We start from the raw sequence: 21,598 nt of genomic DNA on the forward strand, positions 1-21,598 counted from the left end.
AGCCTGCCAGTGCCCATCAGATGCAGCCTGCCAGTGCCCATCAGATGCCACCTGCCAGTGCCCATCAGATGCAGCCTGCCAGTGCTCATCAGATGCAGCCTGCCTGTTCCCATCAGATGCAGCCTGCCTGTTCCCATCAGATGCAGCCTGCCTGTTCCCATCAGATGCAGCCTGCCTGTTGCCCTCAGATGCAGCCTGCCTGTTGCCCTCAGATGCAGCCTGCCTGTTCCCCTCAGATGCAGCCTCCCTGTTCCCCTCAGATGCAGCCTCCCTGTTCCCCTCATGCAGCCTGCCAGTGCTCGTCGTATGCAGCTTGCTAGTGTCTGGATGCAGCCTCACCCGTGCCCGGATCAGAGTGGCGATCTCCGTGTGTCCTGGAGCTGTGAATTGAGTTGCCCGGTCGGCTGCACTAACAATGTCCTGCCTCCTGTGATCACGTCACGCTGATTCAATGTCCATTGGATCAGTGTGTCATCTGCCACAGGAGGTGGGACATTGTTACTGCAGCCGCCCGGGCAATTCAGCTCCGTGACACACAGAGATCGCTGCTCTGTGGGAGGGAGGAGAGGAGGAGGGAGGACTGAAGTGAGCCAGGAAGACGCCCCCGCAAAACATATGGACACATTTGTAGGCCATTATAGGGCTCAAATATTTCCATCATTATACCTCCCCTGGTTGTCTTTGGCAGCAGGGCACCTCCCTGGGCTAACCACCCTTTTTTCTTCTTTCCCTCCCAAGCTCCTGACATGATCCACTTGAATCTTCAGTTGATCCCCTCAGTTGTAACCAAGATTGTTCTGACCAAAAAATTTGGTACCCGGGCACTTACATACTTCACTTTATTTTGCACAAGAACATCTCTCGGGTCTCCATAGTTTGTACATCATTCCCCATGTACAGAGCTCCATCTTTGCCCTCAGTAGAGGGTGATACCTACCTTGGAGTACAATATAAACTTCATAGTTTATTTACTTGCGATTAATTGTTATATGTGTTCTTATTCATTGCTCCAAGTACAGTTTAGCTTTCTTAAACTGGCCATAGATGTATAATTTTTTTTCAATCATTAAGCAGGCTGATCGAAAACAGAAAACACAAACAGTCAATCCACACAACCGAGGGGAATGGAGGAATCCTCCCGGCAATGTTATTGTATTCACCTTCATGAACATCTTACACCCTGCAGTTGTTTCCCCTCTTCAGGTGCTAAGTGCCTACCTGTGTCTCCCCCTCCCCCCACCCTTCTCCCTCTTTCTTTCCCCCATTTTGATTTTTGTTTCTTTTATTCTCTCTTGTTACTTCTCACTTCTAATCTCCACTTTGCGGCCTAGTACTAGTGTCCACTGGCCCTGTTTGTACAATGATTTTTGGCCAAGTCCTTTGCACAAATCAAAATTCTAAAACTGGGCATATACGTATTGAAATTTGGCCAGTTCAGCAAGAACCAGACTCATTTCGATCTGCACGTAGCCCTGTCTGTTCAACAGAAGCCAATTGTTAGACCAGCTTCTGCCAAACGGTCCTGCTGGAAATTCAGTATTTAATCAGCCAATGGAGACAATGGCTGCAGTGCTGATTAGTGTATTCTGACAGGGGGGAGTCCCTGCTGTCAGATTCAAGCCGCTGGCTGCATGAAAAGAAACATCCAAACAATGCTATTCCTAGGCCTACTTCTAGATTACTACAACTTGCAGTTCCATCGTATGGACATTAAAGCGGGGTTCCCATTATAAAAAAAATAAATTAAAAGTCAGCAGCTACAAAAACTGCAGCTGCTGACTTTTAATCGGACACTTACCTGTCCCAGGGTCCAGCGATGCGGGGATCGAAGCCCCGCTCATCCCCCTCTCCGCTCGGTGGCACCGGCATTTTAACTGTGGGCACCCGGCTGTGGCTTCACAGCCGGGCACCCACTGCGCATGTGTGAGCTGCGCCACGTGCAGTCACTGGCCCCGCAATCATCAGGGACCGGTCACGTGTCCCAGATGATTGACAAGAGGGAGGGTGGAGAGGCGATCTCCCTTCCTGCACCGAGGGAAGTGACGTCAGGAGCCCAGGCACCGAAGGAGGCAGACTACGAGGGACCCCTTAGCAACAGGCATTTAGAGGTGAGTAAAAAAAAAAAATTTTCTCCAAATGTATTTTTTTTTAAGCACTTTACTAATTTTTTTTTTTTTTTTGGGGTGGAACTCCACTTTAAATCATCTTCAATAACAGATGCTCTTACTGTATTGCACTTGGACTCTCTTGAAGAGTTTATTTTAGTAAACTGAATACCATAACAACTTCCCTACTGCCCAGACTGCGTTTGTTCTTTTTCTCTCTGTGCTATTCTGCCCACGTGTAATTTGAAAACTAGAATAAAGAATAAAAAAAAGACCAAAAAGGCAGGGCCGCCCCATATTTCTGTGAAAGTGGGTGAATCAGCCTTGGGCTTTTCCTATCAATAAGTGCAAAAAGACATACTGGGCTTAGTCAGTGATTACCCTTTCACTACAAGAGCTGAAGATTAGTTAAAACCCCCAAACATTATATTTTTTCTAAAAGCAGAGGCCCTGGAGAATAAAACAGTGGTAGTTCTAATCTTTTAAGAAACACATTCAGCTGCACTGGATGACTGAACTTGTTCGGACGACCTTCCCTGACACACCCAAATTTGCCGGATGGTTGGTGAGCACCACAGATGTGGTTTAGTGTTTTATGCATATATGGAGATTGTTATATGTTGAATATAGTTTTTAGTACTGTCCCCCCATACAATAAAATATTGATCATAATATGCGTTTAATTATCACCATCTATTCATGTTTTTTTCTGGCAATTATCTAAGATCAAAATATAGCATACAAAACAAACAATCGAGCTAGCAAATCACCCAGGGAATTTATGGGACACATACTGTATATGGCAGGTACAAGATAAATATAAAATGCAGAACCAGCATTTTCTCATTGTGAGACACATTACAGCTTAGATGAATGCATACAAATACAGCACTACCTGACAAAACGTGCATCTGATGGCTCCTCCAGGGACCCATTCCTTCATCTTCTTTCCCAGATCAATAGGTGCTGTGTATTCTTCATAATAGTCTCTGAAAATGTGTATAAAATTAGATAAGGATAAGCTGAAGGACCTGCATCTTGTATGTACAGGGTCAGAACTACAGCTTGCCTGCTATGAGGCCTGGAAGGGGGGAGCACATACCAACATTTCTTTCCACCAATATTCTTGGTGATACCAACATTTCATTCCATCTCATCTGCATCAGTACAGGCAAGTGATTATTGATACCAGTGGTGATCTACACTGAGCTGAACACCAGGGGCACTTTGTCTGACACAATGACTACGAATGTAAGTGAACATGTATGTGAATGTAAGTGAACACTTCTTCTCCAACTGAATACCAAGGTAAGGGAGCACCTCTTCAATAGAATACAAATGTAAGAGGCACTTCTTCTGACACACTGACTGAAATTGTAAGTGGGCACTTCTTTGACACACTGACCATATGTACATAATATAACTTGGTACTGATATTTATAGGTAAAGTTGATCCAGGTAAAAGCTGATTGCCTCTCGGGGGTCAGGAAGGAATTTTTTCCCCTGCTGTAGCAAATTGCATCATGCTTTGCTGGGATTTTTCGCCTTCCTCTGGAACAACTGTGGGTATAGGATTAGGTATATGGGTTTGTATGATATTATTTTTTATTTATTTATTTTTATGGTTAAACTAGATGGACTTGTGTCTTTTTTCAACCTGACTAACTATGTAACTATGTAACCATTGAAATAAGAGGGCATTTCTTCTGACACACTGACCATTAAAGTGATATTAAACACTCCTATTTTATTTTAAATATATGTTCCTTTACAATCACTGGAACCAATTTTTTTTTTCTAATTTATGCCCTTATACTTGTTTTCTGTGTGTTTCTTATGAACTTCTGCCTGTCGTCTCTGATAAGTGCCCCCTGCTCAGCTCTGATCCGATGTGACACCTGTGTGTGCACGTTCACAGGCTTAGGACTGCATCTTTGCATCCTAACACTGCCTGTGCCCGCATCCACCGGCATCCCAGCATCGAAGGAGACCGGAGCTCCACCTCAGTTCCACCTTCCCAGTCTCTTGGAAGAATCAGACCCTTCCGAATCAATTGATACGATAGACATCGAAACACTCCTTGAGGAAAATTCTTATACCAAATATGAACCTCCGATTTCAAATTGAAATCTGACAAATTTTCCCCCTTATCTGAAAACCTGAATTTGGCAACATTTGTTAATTGTGTTACAAATGATATTTAAAAAATGCATACGCAAGTGGAAATCTCTCTAAGCAAGAGATTGCTGCGCTACGTTCACTCTGCGCACAACACTCTCTCACAATTAAACAGGCTGACAAGGGTGGCAACATAGTCATCATGTCTAACGTGCAATATAAAACAATGTGTTTGAAAATTTTACAAAATGAAGCTTGGTATAAGAAAATTACAAGGACTACAATTGACAAGTTTTATGAGTAATTCTATATGCTTGTTGATGATGCATTCTCTCGTGGCATCATCGACAAGGGCATATGGGAGTTTATTTGCATCAAGTACCCGAGGATCCCTACGCTATATTGCCTACCCAAAATTCATAAACAAACTCCTCTCCCTCCCGGACGACCTATAATCTCCGGGAGAGGGAGCATTACTGACAATTTGAGTAAATATATTGAATGCATTTCTTAGGCCCGATGTTATGAACCTCCCGTCTCACTTAAAAGATACTATACATTTCTGACAGGTTCTTGAAAATGTTTTTCTAAACTCAGACAGCTTATTAGTGGCCATTGATGTTGAAACACTATATAGTTCTATCCCGCACCACCATGGGATAGCGACTATACAACATATACTCTCCCAGTCACATAGAGACGACAAAAAAATCCATCAATTCATTATATCAGCTCTTGAATATATTCTAACACATAACACTTTTACTTTTGATGGTTCCCACTACCTCCAGGTACAGGGGGTCGCTATGGGGACATCATGTGCCCCCTCTTATGTGAACCTGTACTTGGGGGAGTGGGAGCGTTCTCTCTTGGATGGTGAGGAGTTAATTCCACTGATGAGTAACATCACTACATGGTATCGTTGTATAGACAATGTGTTCATCATTTGGGAAGGCTCTATTGACAGCTTGAATGCATTTATGTTGGCCATCAACAAGAATGTTTTCAATTTACATTTCACAATGTCTTATAGTGACACCAAGATTACTTTTTTGGATGTCACCGTTCATAAAAATGAGGATGGTGGTCTCTCCAGTGGGCTCTTTCGGAAGCCCACTGCGGGGAACACTATCCTCCATGCATCCAGTGCCCACCCACAATTACTTATTCATTCTATCCCATACAGTCAATACCTCAGGCTTAAGAGGAACTGTTCCACGTTTGATTCTTTCAAAATTGAGGCTGACGGCCTAAAAAATCATCTGCTTAAACGCGGTTATTCTCATACTTGCCTCAAAAAGGCGGGCTTGCAATAGATCTAGACCTGATCTACTTTTTCCAAAAGACAAGGACATCCCCACAAAACCTCAATACACTAGATTGATATCTAAATTTAGCAATCAGCATAAAAACATCAAACCTATCTTAAAGAAACATTGGAAGATCCTACAGGCTGATCCCTTCCTCTGTCCTCACATATCACCACACCCGACTATTACATTCCGCAAAGCTACATCTCTAAAAGACAAATTAGTACATACTGAATTTGTAGGTGAATTTAGGAAAGATCCATGTAAGCGTCTGGGTACATTTACCTGTGGAGGCTGTACCATGTGTCAGTACATGGATACTAGACCTCACATTAAGTTACCCAATGGTAAAATATTCAAACCCCAGCACTTTGCTAATTGTAAGTCTATAGGTGTAATTTATATGCTGCAATGCCAATGCCGGAGTTTCTATATTGGCAAGATGAAACCAGAGTTTCCCAAAAGGGCAGGGAGACATATTAAAAGCATAACAACAGCCAACCCAGACCTACCCCTTGGGAGACATGTTAGGGACCCCCATGATGGCAAAACCCCTAAAATTTCTTTTGTAATCCTTTATATGATTCACCCAAATGCAATCGGGGGAGACTGGAATAAACTCCTTCTCCAAAGAGAATCTCGTTGGATTAGTGAGTTAGATGCCACCAATATACCAGGCCTCAATAGTGTATTAAGTTATAGACCTTTTCTGGAGGGGTTTAGCTCTGGGGTATGTGAAAAGGATATGTAAATTGATGATTATAGGTTTTGTATGTTGCTGTTAATGCCACCTTCTGTAAATGCCTTAAAATGCAATGTATGATTAGAATCTGTTGTTGCATAACACCAATTTTGAAGGCTTTTTTGTATACTTCTCTCCCAACAGCGAGACACACTCTGATTTGATGTTTTGTGTACTATGCTTGCTGATGGTGACTGCATCCTCCCTTGAGGGTGGGGAAACATTCTTTCTGCCGTACCTACCCAAAGCGCATCCTTACCACCATTTATTTTTTGTTTTTTAGTAGTATAACCTGTGTTGTATTTATATTAACCACTTACCCACTGGGCACTTAAACCCCCTTCCTAACCAGACCAATTTTCAGCTTTCAGTGAACTCTCATTTTAAATGACAATTACTCAGTCATGCAACACTGTACCCATATGATTTTTTTGTCCTTTTTTCCCCACAAATAGAGCTTTCTTTTGGTGGTATTTAATCATCTCTGGGTTTTTTATTTTTTGCGCTATAAAAGAAAAAAGACTGAAAATTCTGTAAAAAAACGGAAAATTGTATACTCACCTTTCCGTAATTTTCCTTTCCTGACGCATCTTCATGGCGGCACACACTGGTTGTGACTCCGCCCCCACAACCTGACAGGATTGGTTAGCTATAAATTTGAAGGGGAGACACCCCGCTGCATTCTCTGTAAATATATCACCATAAAATGGGATGGGAATCTGTGTACTGCATTGAAGATGCGTCAGGAAAGGAAAATTACGGAAAAGTGAGTATACAATTTTCCGTTTTTCCTGACACCTTCATGGCAGCACACACTGGGAAATAACTCACCAGTCAGGTGGGTGCAATAAAATAATATTTATTCCTTATAATGCGGAAGAATTGGCTCTAATAACGGATCTACCGAAGTCTGCCATAGCCAAGTGAGCAGAGTCCACTCTATAGTGAGAGATGAAAGTGTGTCTGGAGGACCAAGTCGCTGCTTTGCAAATCGTCTCAGGTGAGACCCTGCAATATGCTGCCCAGGAGGTAGCCACTGCCCTGGTGAGTGAGCCCTGATACCTTCAGGAATTGCCAGATGGCGAATGGAGTATGCCTTCTTGATGGATTTCACTAACCAGGAGGCGATAGTACGTGAAGTAGCCGCTTGACCTCGTCTGTTTCCATGGGGGATGACCATGAGGGCATCCGTCTTTCTAAAAGGAGTTGTAGCCGCAAGGTAACTAATGATAGTTGTTTTAACATCCAGCAGATGAGGTTCACCTTGATCATTAGTAAAGGATGGTAAAACAATGTCTTGGTTGTAGTGGATAGAAGTTGCTACCTTCGGGATGAAGTGGTCTGAATGTCTTAGTACTACTTTATCAGGGAAGAATACTAAGTAAAGTTCCGATGCCATCAGTGCTTGGATTTCAGATACCCTCTTTGCTGATGTAATTGCAATGAGAAAAGACAGTTTCAGAGTTAGATCCCACTGTGAGATTGATTCAGATGGAGTAAAAGGAGGATTGGGGAAGGCATCGAGGACTACTGAGAGGTCTCATGATGGAAAAGCTGGTTTCTTGAGAGGTTTGATTTTGAGACAGGCTCTCAGGAATTGGATTACCAGAGGATGTAATGCCCATCTAGTACCTGTTTTGGCCGACAAAGTGGGATTGGAGGCTGAAGGCTGAGTTGCAATAGGGTCATGAACCATGGTCTTCTCGGCCAAAGTGGGATTACTGCGATTACTGTGGCTGAAGATCCCTCGGCTGATGGGAACGACGCTCTTGACCGAAACCTCCGACACTTTGTATTCGCAGGTGTGGCTGCTAAGTCGACCTCTGACATTCCCCACGTTTCCATAAGAAGTTAAAAGGCCTGGAGGCTCAAGGACCATTCGTTGTTTGAGAGAGTCTCTCGGCTCAGATAATCGGCTAACATGTTATGTGCCGCAGGGACATATATTGCCCTTAAGTCTCTTAGGTGTGCCTGTGCACATTCCAAGATAGGACGGACTTCCTCCATCAGTGTGAGACTCTTGGTACCCCCCTGCTTCTGGATATAGGACACTGCCACCTTGTTGTCCATCCGGATAAGCATGTTTTTCCCTCTGAGGGCTGGTGCAAATGCCAAGAGAGCCTGGCAAGCTGCCCTGATTTCTAGTATATTCGATACTATACCCTGGGCCTGGAACTGCCATCGGCCCTGCGTTGCTTGATCTTGAAAGTGAGCTTCCCAACCGCTCTGGCAGGCATCCGAAGTGACTATTTTCGAGTCTGGAGGAACTATCAGCCTGTATCTTCTGAGGTTGATCGAGTGGGTCCACCACCATACCGATTGCTTCATTGGTCTGGAAATGGGAATGGTCTGACGCATCGATACTCCATCCCACTGCCTTAGAAAGGAGTTTTGCAGGACTTTCATGTGCCATTGTGACCACTGCACCATGGGTAGCGTTGCAGACATGGAGCCTAGCACACTCAAACAGGTTCTGGCTGGTAGATGCTTCGCTGACAGTAATCTCTGCATCTTCTGTATTAGAGGCTGGACTTTCTCCTGAGGGAGTTGTACCCTGTTCAATTTGGTGTTCAGATCCGCTCCCAGAAATACCATATTTTGCGTGGGTTGCAGACTGCTCTTTTTCCAATTGACTAGCAAACCAAAGTCCTGGAGAGTCGTGAGTAGGATCTTCCGATGACATAGCAAAGTTTCCCGATTTTCTGCTAAGAGCAGGATGTCGTCCAAATAATGGTGGACTCGAAGACCCTTTTCCCTGAGGAATGCAACCAAGGGTAGCAGGACTTTGGTGAATGTCCTGGGAGCCGAAGAGATGCCGAAAGGGAGGCACTGGAATTGGAAGTGGCATTTGTTGATGGCGAATCAGAGGAACTTTTGAAAGGCGGGATGAATCGGAATATGTAGGTAAGCGTCTGATAAATCTACTGATAGCATCCAGTCGCCCAGGTTTACTGCCAGAATTATTGCGCAAGTCTCCAGTCTTCTTCTTTACCAAAAATAGGGGGGGATTAAAAACCCCTCCCCTTTTGACCTGATGGAACTTCCAGAATTGCTCCTTTTTGCTTCAATTCTACTATATATTTTATTAGTAACTTCCTTTTGTTTAGTGAAAATGGCAGTCTGGTTGATTGGAAGTGATTTCCCGGGAGTCTGCCATAAACTTCCATTTGTGTCCAAATCTGATTGTGGATAGAGCCCACAGATCCTTTATATGACTTGACCAGACCTGTACGAAGTTCTTGAGCCTGGCGCCCTCCTGTGCTGGGTGGGCAGGCGAATCTTCAAAAGGACTTCTGCTGCTCCCCTGCTGGGGTAGGCTTGGACTTCTGCATCCTCAGGAAGGAAGGTCTTGTATTTTTCCAGTCCCTTCTAAACTCCCTACCGGGGCGGTAGGACCTAGCTTCCTTGTATTTATCGGGAAGGTTGCATCTGTAGGACGGACCCTTTTGGGCCTTGGGTCTCCTGTCTGAGGGAATTAATCCCAACTTCCCTCCTGTTACTTTGGAGATAGCGGCGTCCAATTTAGACCCGAACAGGTTTGAGCCACCGTATGGGATTCTGCACCAGTTTGTTGTAGATGCAGTATCGGCCATCCATGGTTTCAGCCACAAGGCCCTTCTTGCCGTGACTGAGGCTAGCATTGATCTTGCTGAGGATCTTATAATATCGACTGAGGCTTCTGCCACGAAGTCGCCTGCCAACTTGATCTCCTGAAGAGAGGAGATTATTTTCTCCAATTCAGTGCCGTCTTGAAGGTCTTTCTCCACCCGGGTTGCCCATCCTGATATGGCTTTAGCCACTGCTGCTGTGGTAATCGCTGGCCTGCAAGCACCCCCAGCCGTGGAATATGCTTTTTTCAGTTCCAGATCCAATTTCCGATCAAGAACGGCCCAAAAGGAAACTGCGTCCTCAATAGGCAGAGTGACATGCCGTGCAAGACACATCAAGGAGGAGTCGACGATGGGGGCATTCATCAATGAATTGACTTTCGACTCTTTCAAAGGATACATCTTTGCCAGTCTGTTGGTGAGAATGGATCGCTTATCAGATCTTTTCCACTCATCTTTAATTAGATCTTCCAGTTCACCTATAAAAGGGAAGTTTTCTGGATCTTTTCTTAAATTTGGGAAATATTTCCGAACTTCCTGCAGTTCCACTTTATCTTCTTCCCAGCCGATCGCTTCCTTAACTGATTTTGCAAAAGATTCAACTAGGGAAAAATCAAAGCCTGCTGACATCTCCTGGTCCTCATCTCCGGAGGAAGATTCTGATGCCTGGGGTTGATGGAAATCTGCTGCCGATGTGCTGGGAGTAGGCCTATCCGTTAGTGGTGCCGTTGTCTCCCTTATGGATTCTCGTACAGATTCTCTTATGAGCTCCGTAGCCACTCTTGCGTCTAATTCTTTTTCCTTTGTTGCCTCATAGAAGCATGAGCGGCAGGCTAGTTTATCTGGCAAGGCCGGCGCTCCGTATACCCAGCAAGCGTTTGCTGCAGGACGGGTGTGGCGGTTCTGGTGGTGTGATGAAAGTGACCATCTGTGGTGTGACCGACTATGACAGGAGCGGCTGTGACGTGAGCGGCTATGTCTTCGGTGGCGGGAGTAAGATCTTGAACGGCTTCTGCGGCACCTCCTGCTTGACGCACGACTTGATCTTCTTCCATGCCTTGAACTTGCGGCTCTTAACCTGGTAGGGCTGCCAAAAACGCAGCGTTAGTGGTCCGGCTCTCTTTTTTCTCTCCCCTTCTTCAATACTTACCAATGACGGATGGCCTCTTACCTAGTTTGCTAATGGTGGTCTGCGCAGCAGTGGTCTCCATAGCAATAGTGACAGGAAGTCTGAAGAGGAATAAGGAAAAACATTTATTTATTTATTTATTTATTTATTTTTTAAAAAGGCTGAAGAGAGTCTGGAGCAGTAGATCCGACTTACCTGAGTTTGCTGAGTTAGTTCTGGCACAGCAGGTGAAACAGACAGCGAAATCCAGCTTTTTTGGTTAACTTCAGCAAAAACACAGAGAAAGACTGCATTTTTAAATCTGGCGCCGCCGTCGCGGCAAAATGCGCAGAGCGTCCTGAACGCCTCGGCACCATCTTGGAAAAGGGCACAACCTTACTTAAGGCAGTAACCTGACTCTGGACACAATAGAGAGCGTGCAGAGCAGGGGAGGAGCATCGGCGGCCATGGCGGTTCCACAGTGGTGGACAACAGGTACCAGCAATCCCCTTAAGCAGGGGAAAAAAACCTAACTGACAAAGAAAAAAAGGACAGGCATAATAGAGAGGAGGCCACTGCAATATATGAAGCTTCTTTAAAGCTTCCTGCGCCAGACATCCAGACGCCCCCTGAGACCACCAGAATGGGGGTTCCCTCCATAGAAGCTCCTTTAGAGACTGTACAGGAGGGACTTCCAAACAGGAGAGGCTTGAACCTGCTGGGGCGAGTGCGGTAAGAAGCTTTTCTTTAATCTTGTAAACAGGAGCAACCTTGCTTATCCCAATCTGTCAGGTGAGGATAGAAAAGAGAATGCAGCGGGGTGTCTCCCCTTCAAAGTTATAGCTAACCAATCCTGTCAGGTTGTGGGGGCGGAGTCACAACCAGTGTGTGCTGCCATGAAGGCGTCAGGAAAATGCATTTTCCTTAGTTTCTGTTATAAAATTTTGCAAATTAGTAATTTTTCTTCATAAATTTTGGCCAAAATTTATACTGCTACATATCTTTGGTAAAAATAACCCAAATCAGTGTATATTATTTGGTCTTGTGAAAGTTATAGAGTCCACAAGCTATGGTGCCAATCTCTGAAATTTAATAACACCTGAAGCACTGACGGCCTATATTATTTCTTGAGACCCTAACAAGCCAGGAAAGTACAAATACCCCCCCCCCAATGAGCCCTTTTTGAAAAGTAGACATTCCAAGGTATTTAGTAAGAGGCATGGTGAGTTTTTTGAAGTTGTCATTTTTTTCCCACAATTCTTTGCAAAATCAAGATTTTTTTTTCTTTTTTTTTTGTTCACAAAATTGTCATATTATCAGGTTATTTCTCACACACAGCATATGCATACCACAAATTACACCCCAAAACACATTCTGCTATTACTCCCGAGTACGGCGATACCACATGTGTGACACTTTTACACAGCGTGGCCACATACAGAGGCGCAACATGCAGGAAGCACCTTGAGGCATTCTGGAGCATAAATTACACATATACCGTATTTATCGGCGCATAACACGCACTTTTTTTCCCCTTAAAATCAGGGGAAAATCGTGGGTGCATGTTATACACCGATCCCCCGCCGATTGTGAGCCTTTTGGCGGCTTTTGGCCGCTCTCGGCTGCTTTCGGCCATTCTCGGCGGCTCTCGGCCGCTTTCGGCCATTCTCGGCAGCTCTCGCAGTCCGAGCCTCGCATGAGCCGCCAAAAGCCGAGTGCATCCGAAAGCCGGCGAGAATGGCCGAAAGCAGCCGAGAGCCGCCAAGAATGGGTGAAAGCGGCCGAAAGCCGCCAGGAGAGGCCGAGAGCCGCCGAGATTGGCCGGAAGCGCCCGAGAATGGCGGCGCCATTTTTAAACGCCATTGCAAACACAGTGCAAGGCAGATGGACAATGACAAGGCTGCAATGAGGGACACAGCTGCAATGAGGGACTACAGATGGACACTGACAAGGATGCAATGGGGGACAAGGCTGCAATGAGGGACACTGACAAGGCTGCAATGGGGGACAAGGCTGCAATGGGGGACAAGGCTGCAATGAGGGACACTGACAAGGCTGCAATGGGGGACAAGGCTGCAATGAGGGACACTGACAAGGCTGCAATGGGGGACAAGGCTGCAATGAGGGACTCTGACAAGGCTGCAATGATAGACAAGGCTACAGATGGACACTGATGAGACTGCATTGATGGGCATTTAAATGTAAGTTTTTTTTCTTAAACTTCCCTCCTAAAAGTTTTTTACCTTAAAAATCCCTCCTAAACTTGGGGTGCGTGTTATACGCCGGCGTGTGTTATACGCCGATAAATACGGTAATTTCCTGATTACCTCTTACAATTTTGAAGGCCCTGGAGCACCAGGACAATGGAAACGCCCCAAAAATGACCCCATTTTGGAAAGAAAATACCCCAACGTATAATCTATGAGGCATAATGAGTCTTTTAAATATGTCATTTTTTTTCTACAAATTTTTGGAAAATGTGGAAAGAAAATAAAAATGCTTTTTTTTAACACAAAGTTGTCCATTCATACAATATTTCTAACACATAGCAACTACATACCAAAAATGACACCCCAAAATAGATTTTCCTACTCAACCTGAGTATGGCGATACCACATGTGGGAGACTTTTCCACAGCCTGGCCACATACAGCGTCTGAGTATGGCTGGGTATCGCCGAGTATGGCTGAGCATGGCTGGGTACGGCTAAGTATGGCTGGACGTGGATGGGATGGCTGAGCATGGATGGATGAGTATTGCTGAGTATGGATGGCTGAGCATGGATGGGTGGATAAGTATGAAAGAGGGATGGCTGAGCATGGATGGATGGATGGATGGCTGAACATGGATGGCGGGATGGATGAGTATGGATGGCGGGATGGATGAAGGGATGGATGAGTATGGGATGGCGGGATGGCTTGAGTATGGATGGAGGGATGGCCGAGTATGGATGGAGGGATGGATGAGTATTGATGGCTGATTATGGATGGCGGGATGGCTGAGTATGGATGGAGGGATGGATGAGTATGGATGGAGGGATGGATGAGTATTGATGGCTTAGTATGTGTAAATAAATACTAATGCGCAAACCACCAAGAGCAAGATAAAATCAAATCTTAATAGTCTAAATACAGTAGCTGCCAACAAAATAGGTGTTCACACATAAGCAAATGAATATTAAAAGAGAATGTAGCGCTTACTAAACCTCAAGGGTAAACTACAACTAATTGAAGCAGCTAAAGATAGCTCTAGATAAGAAATAACCACTGAAAGTGACTGTGCAAAAAATGTGAAAATAGTGCAAAAATAGCAGCTATGGTAAACAATGTGCAAGCTAATGATACAATCTGGCAAACAGTAAATATAAGTGCAAATAACAATTATGCAGTGATTGTGCAAAATAGGCCAAATAAAGTGCAAATACAATTCAGGACTTTCAATAATGCAAGCAAATTCGTGTGCAATTAAAAACAAAGTCCAATGTGTAACAAAATAGTCTTTTAAGATGTGCAGGACTGTTTATCCAATATAAGGTGCATGTGCCACACTCCAATTAGCGCACTCCATCCAATGTGAGTGATACCAAGTAGGGATGAGCCGAACACCCCCCTGTTTGGTTCGCACCAGAACATGCGAACAGGCAAAAAATTTGTTCGAACACGCGAACACCGTTAAAGTCTATGGGATTTGAACACCAATAATAAAAAGTGCTAATTTTAAAGGCTTATATGCAAGTTATTGTCATAAAAAGTGTTTGGGGACCTGGGTCCTGCCCCAGGGGACATGGATCAATGCAAAAAAAAGTTTTAAAAACAGCCGTTTTTCGGGAGCAGTGATTTTAATAATGCTTAAAGTGAAGCAATAAAAGTGTAATATTCCTTTAAATTTTGTACCTGGGGGGTATCTATAGTATGCCTGTAAAAGGGCGCATGTTTCCCGTGTTTAGAACAGTCTGACAGCAAAATGACATTTCAAAGGAAAAAAAGTCATTTAAAACTACTCGCGGCTATTAATGAATCGTCGGCCCGACAATACACATAAAAGTTCATTGATAAAAACAGCATGGGAATTCCCCACGGGGAACCCCGAACCAAAATTTTTTTAAAAATGGCGTGGGGGGTCCCCCTAAATTCCATACCAGGCGCTTCAGGTCTGGTATGGATATTAAGGAGAACCCTGGACAAATTTTTTTTTTAAAATGGCGTGGGGGTTCCCCTCAAAATCTATACCAGACCCTTCAGGTCTGGTATGGATTTTAAGGGGAGCCCCATGCCAAAATTTTTTAAAAAATGGCGTGGGGTCCCCCCAAAAATCCATACCAGACCCTTATCCGAGCATGCAACCTGGCAGGCCGCAGGAAAAGAGGGGGGCAAGAGAGTGCCCCCCCTCTTGAACTGTACCAGGCCACATGCCCTCAACATTGGGAGGGTGCTTTGGGGTAGCCCCCCAAAGCACCTTGTCCCCATGTTGATGGGGACAAGGGCCTCATCCCCACAACTCTTGCCCGGTGGTTGTGGGGGTCTGAGGGCGGGGGGCTTATCGAAATCTGGAAGCCCCCTTTAACAAGGGAACCCCCAGATCCCGGCCCTCCCCTGTGTGAAATGGTAAGGGGGTACAAAAGTATCCCTACCATTTCACAAAAAACCTGTCAAAAATGTTAAAAATGACAAGAGACAGTTTTTGACAATTCCTTTATTTAAAGTCTTCTTTTTTCCATCTTCTTTCTTCTATCTTCCTTCGGTTTCTTCCTCCATCTTCTTCTTCTTCTGGTTCTTCCTCTGGTGTTCTCGTCCGGTATCTTCCTCCGCAGCGTCTTCTTCCCTTCTTCTTCTCGGGCCGCTCCGCATCCATGACGCTGTGTGATGCTTCTCGTCTTCTGACGGTTCTTAAATAACGGAGGGCTGGGCCACCCGGTGACCCCACCCCCTTCTAACGCACAGGGACTTGACGGGGACTTCCCTGTGGCATTCCCCGTGACGTCAGAGGGGACGGGGTCAATGGGTGGCCCCGCCCTCCATTATTTAAGAACCGTCAGAAGACGAGAAGCGTCACACAGCGGGAGCCTCCCATCATGGATGCTGAGCGGCCCGAGAAGAAGAAGGGAAGAAGACGCCGCGGAGGAAGATGCCGGACGAGAACACCAGAGGAAGAACCAGAAGAAGAAGAAGATGGAAGAAGAAACCGAAGGAAGATAGAAGAAAGAATATGGAAAAAAGAAGACTTTAAATAAAGGAATTGTCAAAAACTGTCTCTTGTCATTTTTAACATTTTTGACAGTTTTTTTGTGAAATGGTAGGGGTACTTTTGTATTTATTTCACACAGGGGGGGCAGGATCTGGGGATCTCTTTGTTAAAGGGGGCTTCCAGATTCCGATAAGCCCCCCGCCCACAGACCCCCACAACCACCGGGCAAGGGTTGTGGGGATGAGGCCCTTGTCCCCATCAACATGGGGACAAGGTGCTTTGGGGGCTACCCCAAAGCACCCTCCCAATGTTGCGGGCATGTGGCCTGGTACGGTTCGGGAGGGGGGGAAATTCTCTTGTCCCCCCCTCTTTTCCTGCGGCCTACCAGGTTGCGTGCTCGGATAAGGGCTTGGTATGGAATTTAGGGGGACCCCCACGCCATTTTTTTTTAAAATTTTGGTTCGGGGTTCCCCTGTGGGGAAATCGCATGCCGTTTTTATCAATTAACTTTTATGTGTATTGTCGGACTGACAATTCATTAATAGCCGCAAGTAGTTTTAAATGACTTTTTTTCCTTTGAAATGTCATTTTGCTGTCAGACTAAACATGGGAAACATGTGCTCCTTTACAGGCATACTATAGACACCCCCCAGGTACAAAATTTAAAGGAATATTACACTTTTATTGTTTCACTTTAAGCATTATTAAACTGCTCCCGAAAAAACGGTCGTTTTTAAAACTTTTTTTTGCATTGATCCATGTCCCCTGGGGCAGGACCCAGGTCCCCAAACACTTTTTATGACAATACCATGCATATAAGCCTTTAAAATTAGCACTTTTGATTTCTCCCATAGACTTTTAAAGGGTGTTCCGCGGCTTTTGAATTTGACGCGAACACCCCAAATTATTCGCTGTTTGGCGAACAGCCGATGTTCGAGCCTAACATGAGTTCGACTCGAACTCAAAGCTCATCCCTAATATCAAGTAAACAAGCCAAACTTGGACGATCCACACTGACCGATCGGTTCCTGGCAGATCGATTCCCCGGTCACACAGAAACAGTTAAGCTCTCGGGCTGGCAGAGCTCAGTGACATAAAAAAGCAAGAGGAGGACTACATGGCATAGTATTTAACCAACACTTTAATAATAAAATAGTAGTAACTTACAGTAGAAGTAACGAACAAACAGCATGTAAACAGGACAGACTTCCGATCTCGGCCGTGTCCGGAAGTGATGTCACCACGGCTCTTTTCCCTGATGCGTTACGTCACTGTCCACATGACTTTTTCAAAGGATTTATAGCCGTGAGTGCGGAGGTGACTTATATAATGAATCGCTGTCATGGAAACTAACATTACAATAACCATCTACTAGAATAATTATCCAAATTCCTAAATGTTCCTATACCTCACCATCTAAACAAAGAATCTAAGTATTTTCTTAAAAACATAATTAAAATTCATCACTGAAGGACAAAATTAAATAAGAACATGGTCCCTATTGATAAATCATTCACGGCGCTCCATCTAGTGGCCAGTTATATAATAACATTCCTCGAAACAGGAGGAACAGCAGGGGCTTAACATGAATAAATATCTGCGACATCTAGTGGATAATTACAAGGATGCAATCCACACTAAAGAATGATACTATGTGCAAGATAAATGATCATGGTACCTATTAACTATAGGGAAACCAATTTAATGGCCAGTTAAAAATTACTCCTCAACAGCTGGGAAAAAACCACAGTGGGGCCATCTAATGGTTAAATAAGTAACTGCCTATTGTGACAATAATAATTGTAATATGTTAAAATTATGTTAAAATGCAATCCACAATAACATATCCAGTGGGTCACAAGATGCATCCCTCAGAAACAAAGAGAATATAAAATAAATAATTAGAGATAAAACAATTTAGGTCAAACTAGAAAAGCTACAATTTCTGGGGAAATTGTGTGAAGTGTTCTTGCCTCCACCTACAGTAGTCTACAACTGGAGTGGGCGGAGTAACTGGGTGGAGTGGCTGGAGTAACTGTTGTGTGGTTGGAGTGCCTGGAGTAATTGTGAAAAGTGTTAAAAAGCTTAATATTTTAAAAAGTATAAATAGTAGTAAAAAAGTTGAAGAAGTCCCATCATTAGCTGAAAGAGCTGAACATTTGTTTTTTCAAAATGATTTTTTTTTTTTCAAAAATGATTTTTTCCTACAAAAATGTTTTTTTCTTTCAAAAATGATTTTTTTAAATGATTTTTTTTCACAAATGATTTTTTTTTTTTTCAAAAATGATGTTTTTTTCAAGAATGTTTTTTTTTTTGTGATACTGATCATAATGCCTGATACTGATCATAATGCCTGGAAAGACTATGCTTTGGAAATCCATTTTTTATGTTTTGTGTATGTTCTCTTAGTTAAGACTAAGAGAACATACACAAAACATAAAAAATGGATTTTCAAAGCATAGTCTTTCCAGGCATTATGATCAGTATCACAACAGAGACCCCACCTCCCCACTAGTATGGGGAATAGAAAAGTATAAAACTCACTGGAGGGGGGATAATAAAATCATAAAACTTAGCCAGGCAGAATCTCGATGGATACATGAGCTCCTTATTTAGTACCACTAGGACACAATGTGGAATTTGACCTAAATTGTTTTATCTCTAATTATTGATTTTTATTCTCTTTGTTTCATATATTTATAAATTGATGTTTAATAGATGCTGGGGCTTTATATATTTTAAATATTTTTATCTATTTATTGTCCATTACTATGATGCATTCCCTGTACTGAGGGATGCATCTTGCGACCCACTGGATATGTTGCATTTTAACATAATTTTACAATTATTTTTGTCACAATTGGCAGTTACTTATTTAACCATTAGATGGCCCAACTGTGGTTTTTTTCCCAGCTGTTGAGGAGTAATTTTTAACTGGCCATTAAATTGGTTTCCCTAAAGTTAATAGGTTAATAGGTACCGTGATCATTTATCTTGCACATAGTATCATTCTTTAGTGTGGATTTGTCACAAACACGTACTTACCGAGGCCGAGATGCCGAGAGCGGCTCGCCCTTACGACCACGCGCACCCAGACCCCCGAAATGGGTACAGGAGGCTGGGGGCACGCGGAGGCACGGGCTTCCGGGTGAATAGCAGGTTCAGAGGCTGGAAGCGGGTGCCCCGAGATCCCGGGGGGAGCAAGGCTGCAAACACAAGCAGAGGTTAGGGAATAGGCAGGTATGATCAGGGTAGTCCAGCAGAGAGGTGGTTAAACAGGCCAGGGGTTCGGTACACAGGTCAGGCAGAGTGCTTAGGGACAATCCAGGAGAGTAGTGGTTAATCAGGCAGAGATTCGGTACACAGATCAGACTATAAGGCTTTAGGGAACACAGGCACAAGGAAGCAGGGGAGAGCTGATGACAAACCAGCAACCCGACTGGGTGCTGGAGCCGTCAGATATAGCCCCCGTGCCCGGCGAGCGCGTCAGCGTGACGCGCTACCGGGCACCCGCACGGGCTACGGCGCGCATACGGGGACCGCCGTGCACCCGCGCGCGCCGCACCATCAGGCCGCGGACGGGTGTGCGGCGAAGCGCTCGTCCCGTGCGCATGCGCACCGGAGCCCGGCGAGCGGAGACGCTCCCTGGCTCCTGACAGTGCCCCCCTCCTAAGGGCGGACACTGGACGCCAAGGCTGGCCATTAGTTCTGGATGATCTTGATGGAATGCTCGAATTAACTGTGGAGCGTGTAGGTTCCTGGCGGGTTCCCAAGAATTATCTTCGGGAGGGTACCCCTTCCATTGAATCAGGTACTGTAACTGCCTGCCCCTCTTCCTGCAACCAAGAATGGATTCCACTTCAAATTCATTCTCGCCATCAATTCTGACTGGCGGAGGAGGAGGTTCTTTTCTTCCTGGAAAAGGGCTGGGCACCACAGGCTTCAATAGTGACACATGAAAAACGGGGTGAATCCGGTATGTTTTGGGAAGTGTCAATTCCACCGCCACAGGGTTGATAATCCTCTTGATTTGAAAAGGCCCAATGAACTTAGGCCCGAGCTTTCGAGAAGGCAGAGGTAATTTCAGATTGATGGTGGACAGCCAGACCTCGTCTCCTACGTCAAATTTTGGACTTGCCTTTCTGCCCCGGTCGTACTGTTTCTTATAGTCCCCCTGGGTCTTGTGTAATGTATCTTGAATCCTTTGAAAATTGGACTGTAGTGAGATTATCCTATCCTGGACTGCAGGAACTGCCGTTTCTGGAATGTTGTTAGCAAAGGATGTGGGATGGAACCCACAATTGGTCCAGAAAGGAGTCTGGTTGGTGGAGGCATGGATAGAATTATTGTACGCAAATTCCGCGTAAGAGAGAAGGCTCGCCCAATCATCCTGAGAACCCGAACAAAAGCATCGGAGGTACTGCTCCAGCGTCTGGTTGGTCCTCTCTGTCTGACCATTGCTCTGAGGGTGATAAGCTGAAGAAAGGCAAATGTTGATCCCCAAAGCCTTGCACAGTTCTCTCCAGAATTTGGACGTGAACTGAACGCCTCTGTCTGACACGCTACTCCTTGGTATCCCATGGAGCCTAACGATCTCCTTTAGAAAAATGTTGGCCGTCTCCACGGCAGAGGGAGTACCCCTCATGGGCAGAAAGTGGGCCATTTTGGAAAGGCGGTCGACCACAACTAGGATGGTGGAGAAATTCTCTGAGCTGGGTAGGTCAACGATGAAGTCCATGGAGACGTCAGCCCAAGGTCGTTCCGGAATGGGCAAAGGTCTGAGCAAACCCCAGGGTTTGATGTTCTGGCCCTTGCTTCTCTGGCATAGGAGACAGGACGCCACATATTCCCTACAGTCCCTTCTCCATCCTGGCCACCAAAAGGAACGAGAAAGGAGCTCAGCCGTCTTCTTGTTCCCGAAGTGTCCTGCCATCTTGTGATCATGACACATTTGAAGGGCTAGGGGCCGAGTCACCTGTGGTACAAATATTTTTCCTTTGATCCAGAAAAGGTCTTCATATTTTTTCAGGGAATGCACAGCTGGTTCCGTACATGTGTCTGATGAAGATTTGATGGAGGATATTAAGTCTGCTTGGGTTAATCCAAGAAAATTTTGAGGAGAGAGGATCGTGCATGGTGTTGGTATTTGGGAGTCTGCGGAAAACATTCGTGAAAGGGCATCAGCCTTCCCGTTCTTTGCCCCAGGTCTGTATGCAATATGGAAATTAAAACGAGAGAAGAACAGGGCCCATCGGGCTTGGCGGGGTTTTAATCGTCTTGCTGTTCTGAGGTACTCAAGGTTTTTGTGATCCGTAAAGATCATCACCGGATGGACTGCCCCCTCCAGCAGATACCTCCATTCCTCCAAAGCAAACTTTATAGCCAGCAGCTCTCTGTCACCCACGTCGTAATTAAGTTCCGGTG

The 21,598-nt window shown here is 44.9% G+C and overlaps 1 protein-coding gene across 6 annotated transcripts in view; it reads right to left on the reverse strand.

The window, feature by feature from the left end:
• The window catches only part of LOC141113174 (ATP-dependent RNA helicase DHX58-like), a 138,898-nt gene that overhangs the window by 21,457 nt on the left and 95,843 nt on the right, over positions 1 to 21,598 (reverse strand). For all 6 annotated transcript variants that reach the window (XM_073606098.1, XM_073606101.1, XM_073606100.1 and 3 more), the window contains one exon: positions 3,001 to 3,094. In XM_073606098.1, coding sequence (XP_073462199.1) covers positions 3,001 to 3,094 — 94 coding nt within the window. The remainder of the gene's footprint in view (positions 1 to 3,000; positions 3,095 to 21,598) is intronic.

Source organism: Aquarana catesbeiana, linkage group LG12, assembly GCF_042186555.1.
Source record: "Aquarana catesbeiana isolate 2022-GZ linkage group LG12, ASM4218655v1, whole genome shotgun sequence".
NCBI lineage: Eukaryota > Metazoa > Chordata > Amphibia > Anura > Ranidae > Aquarana > Aquarana catesbeiana.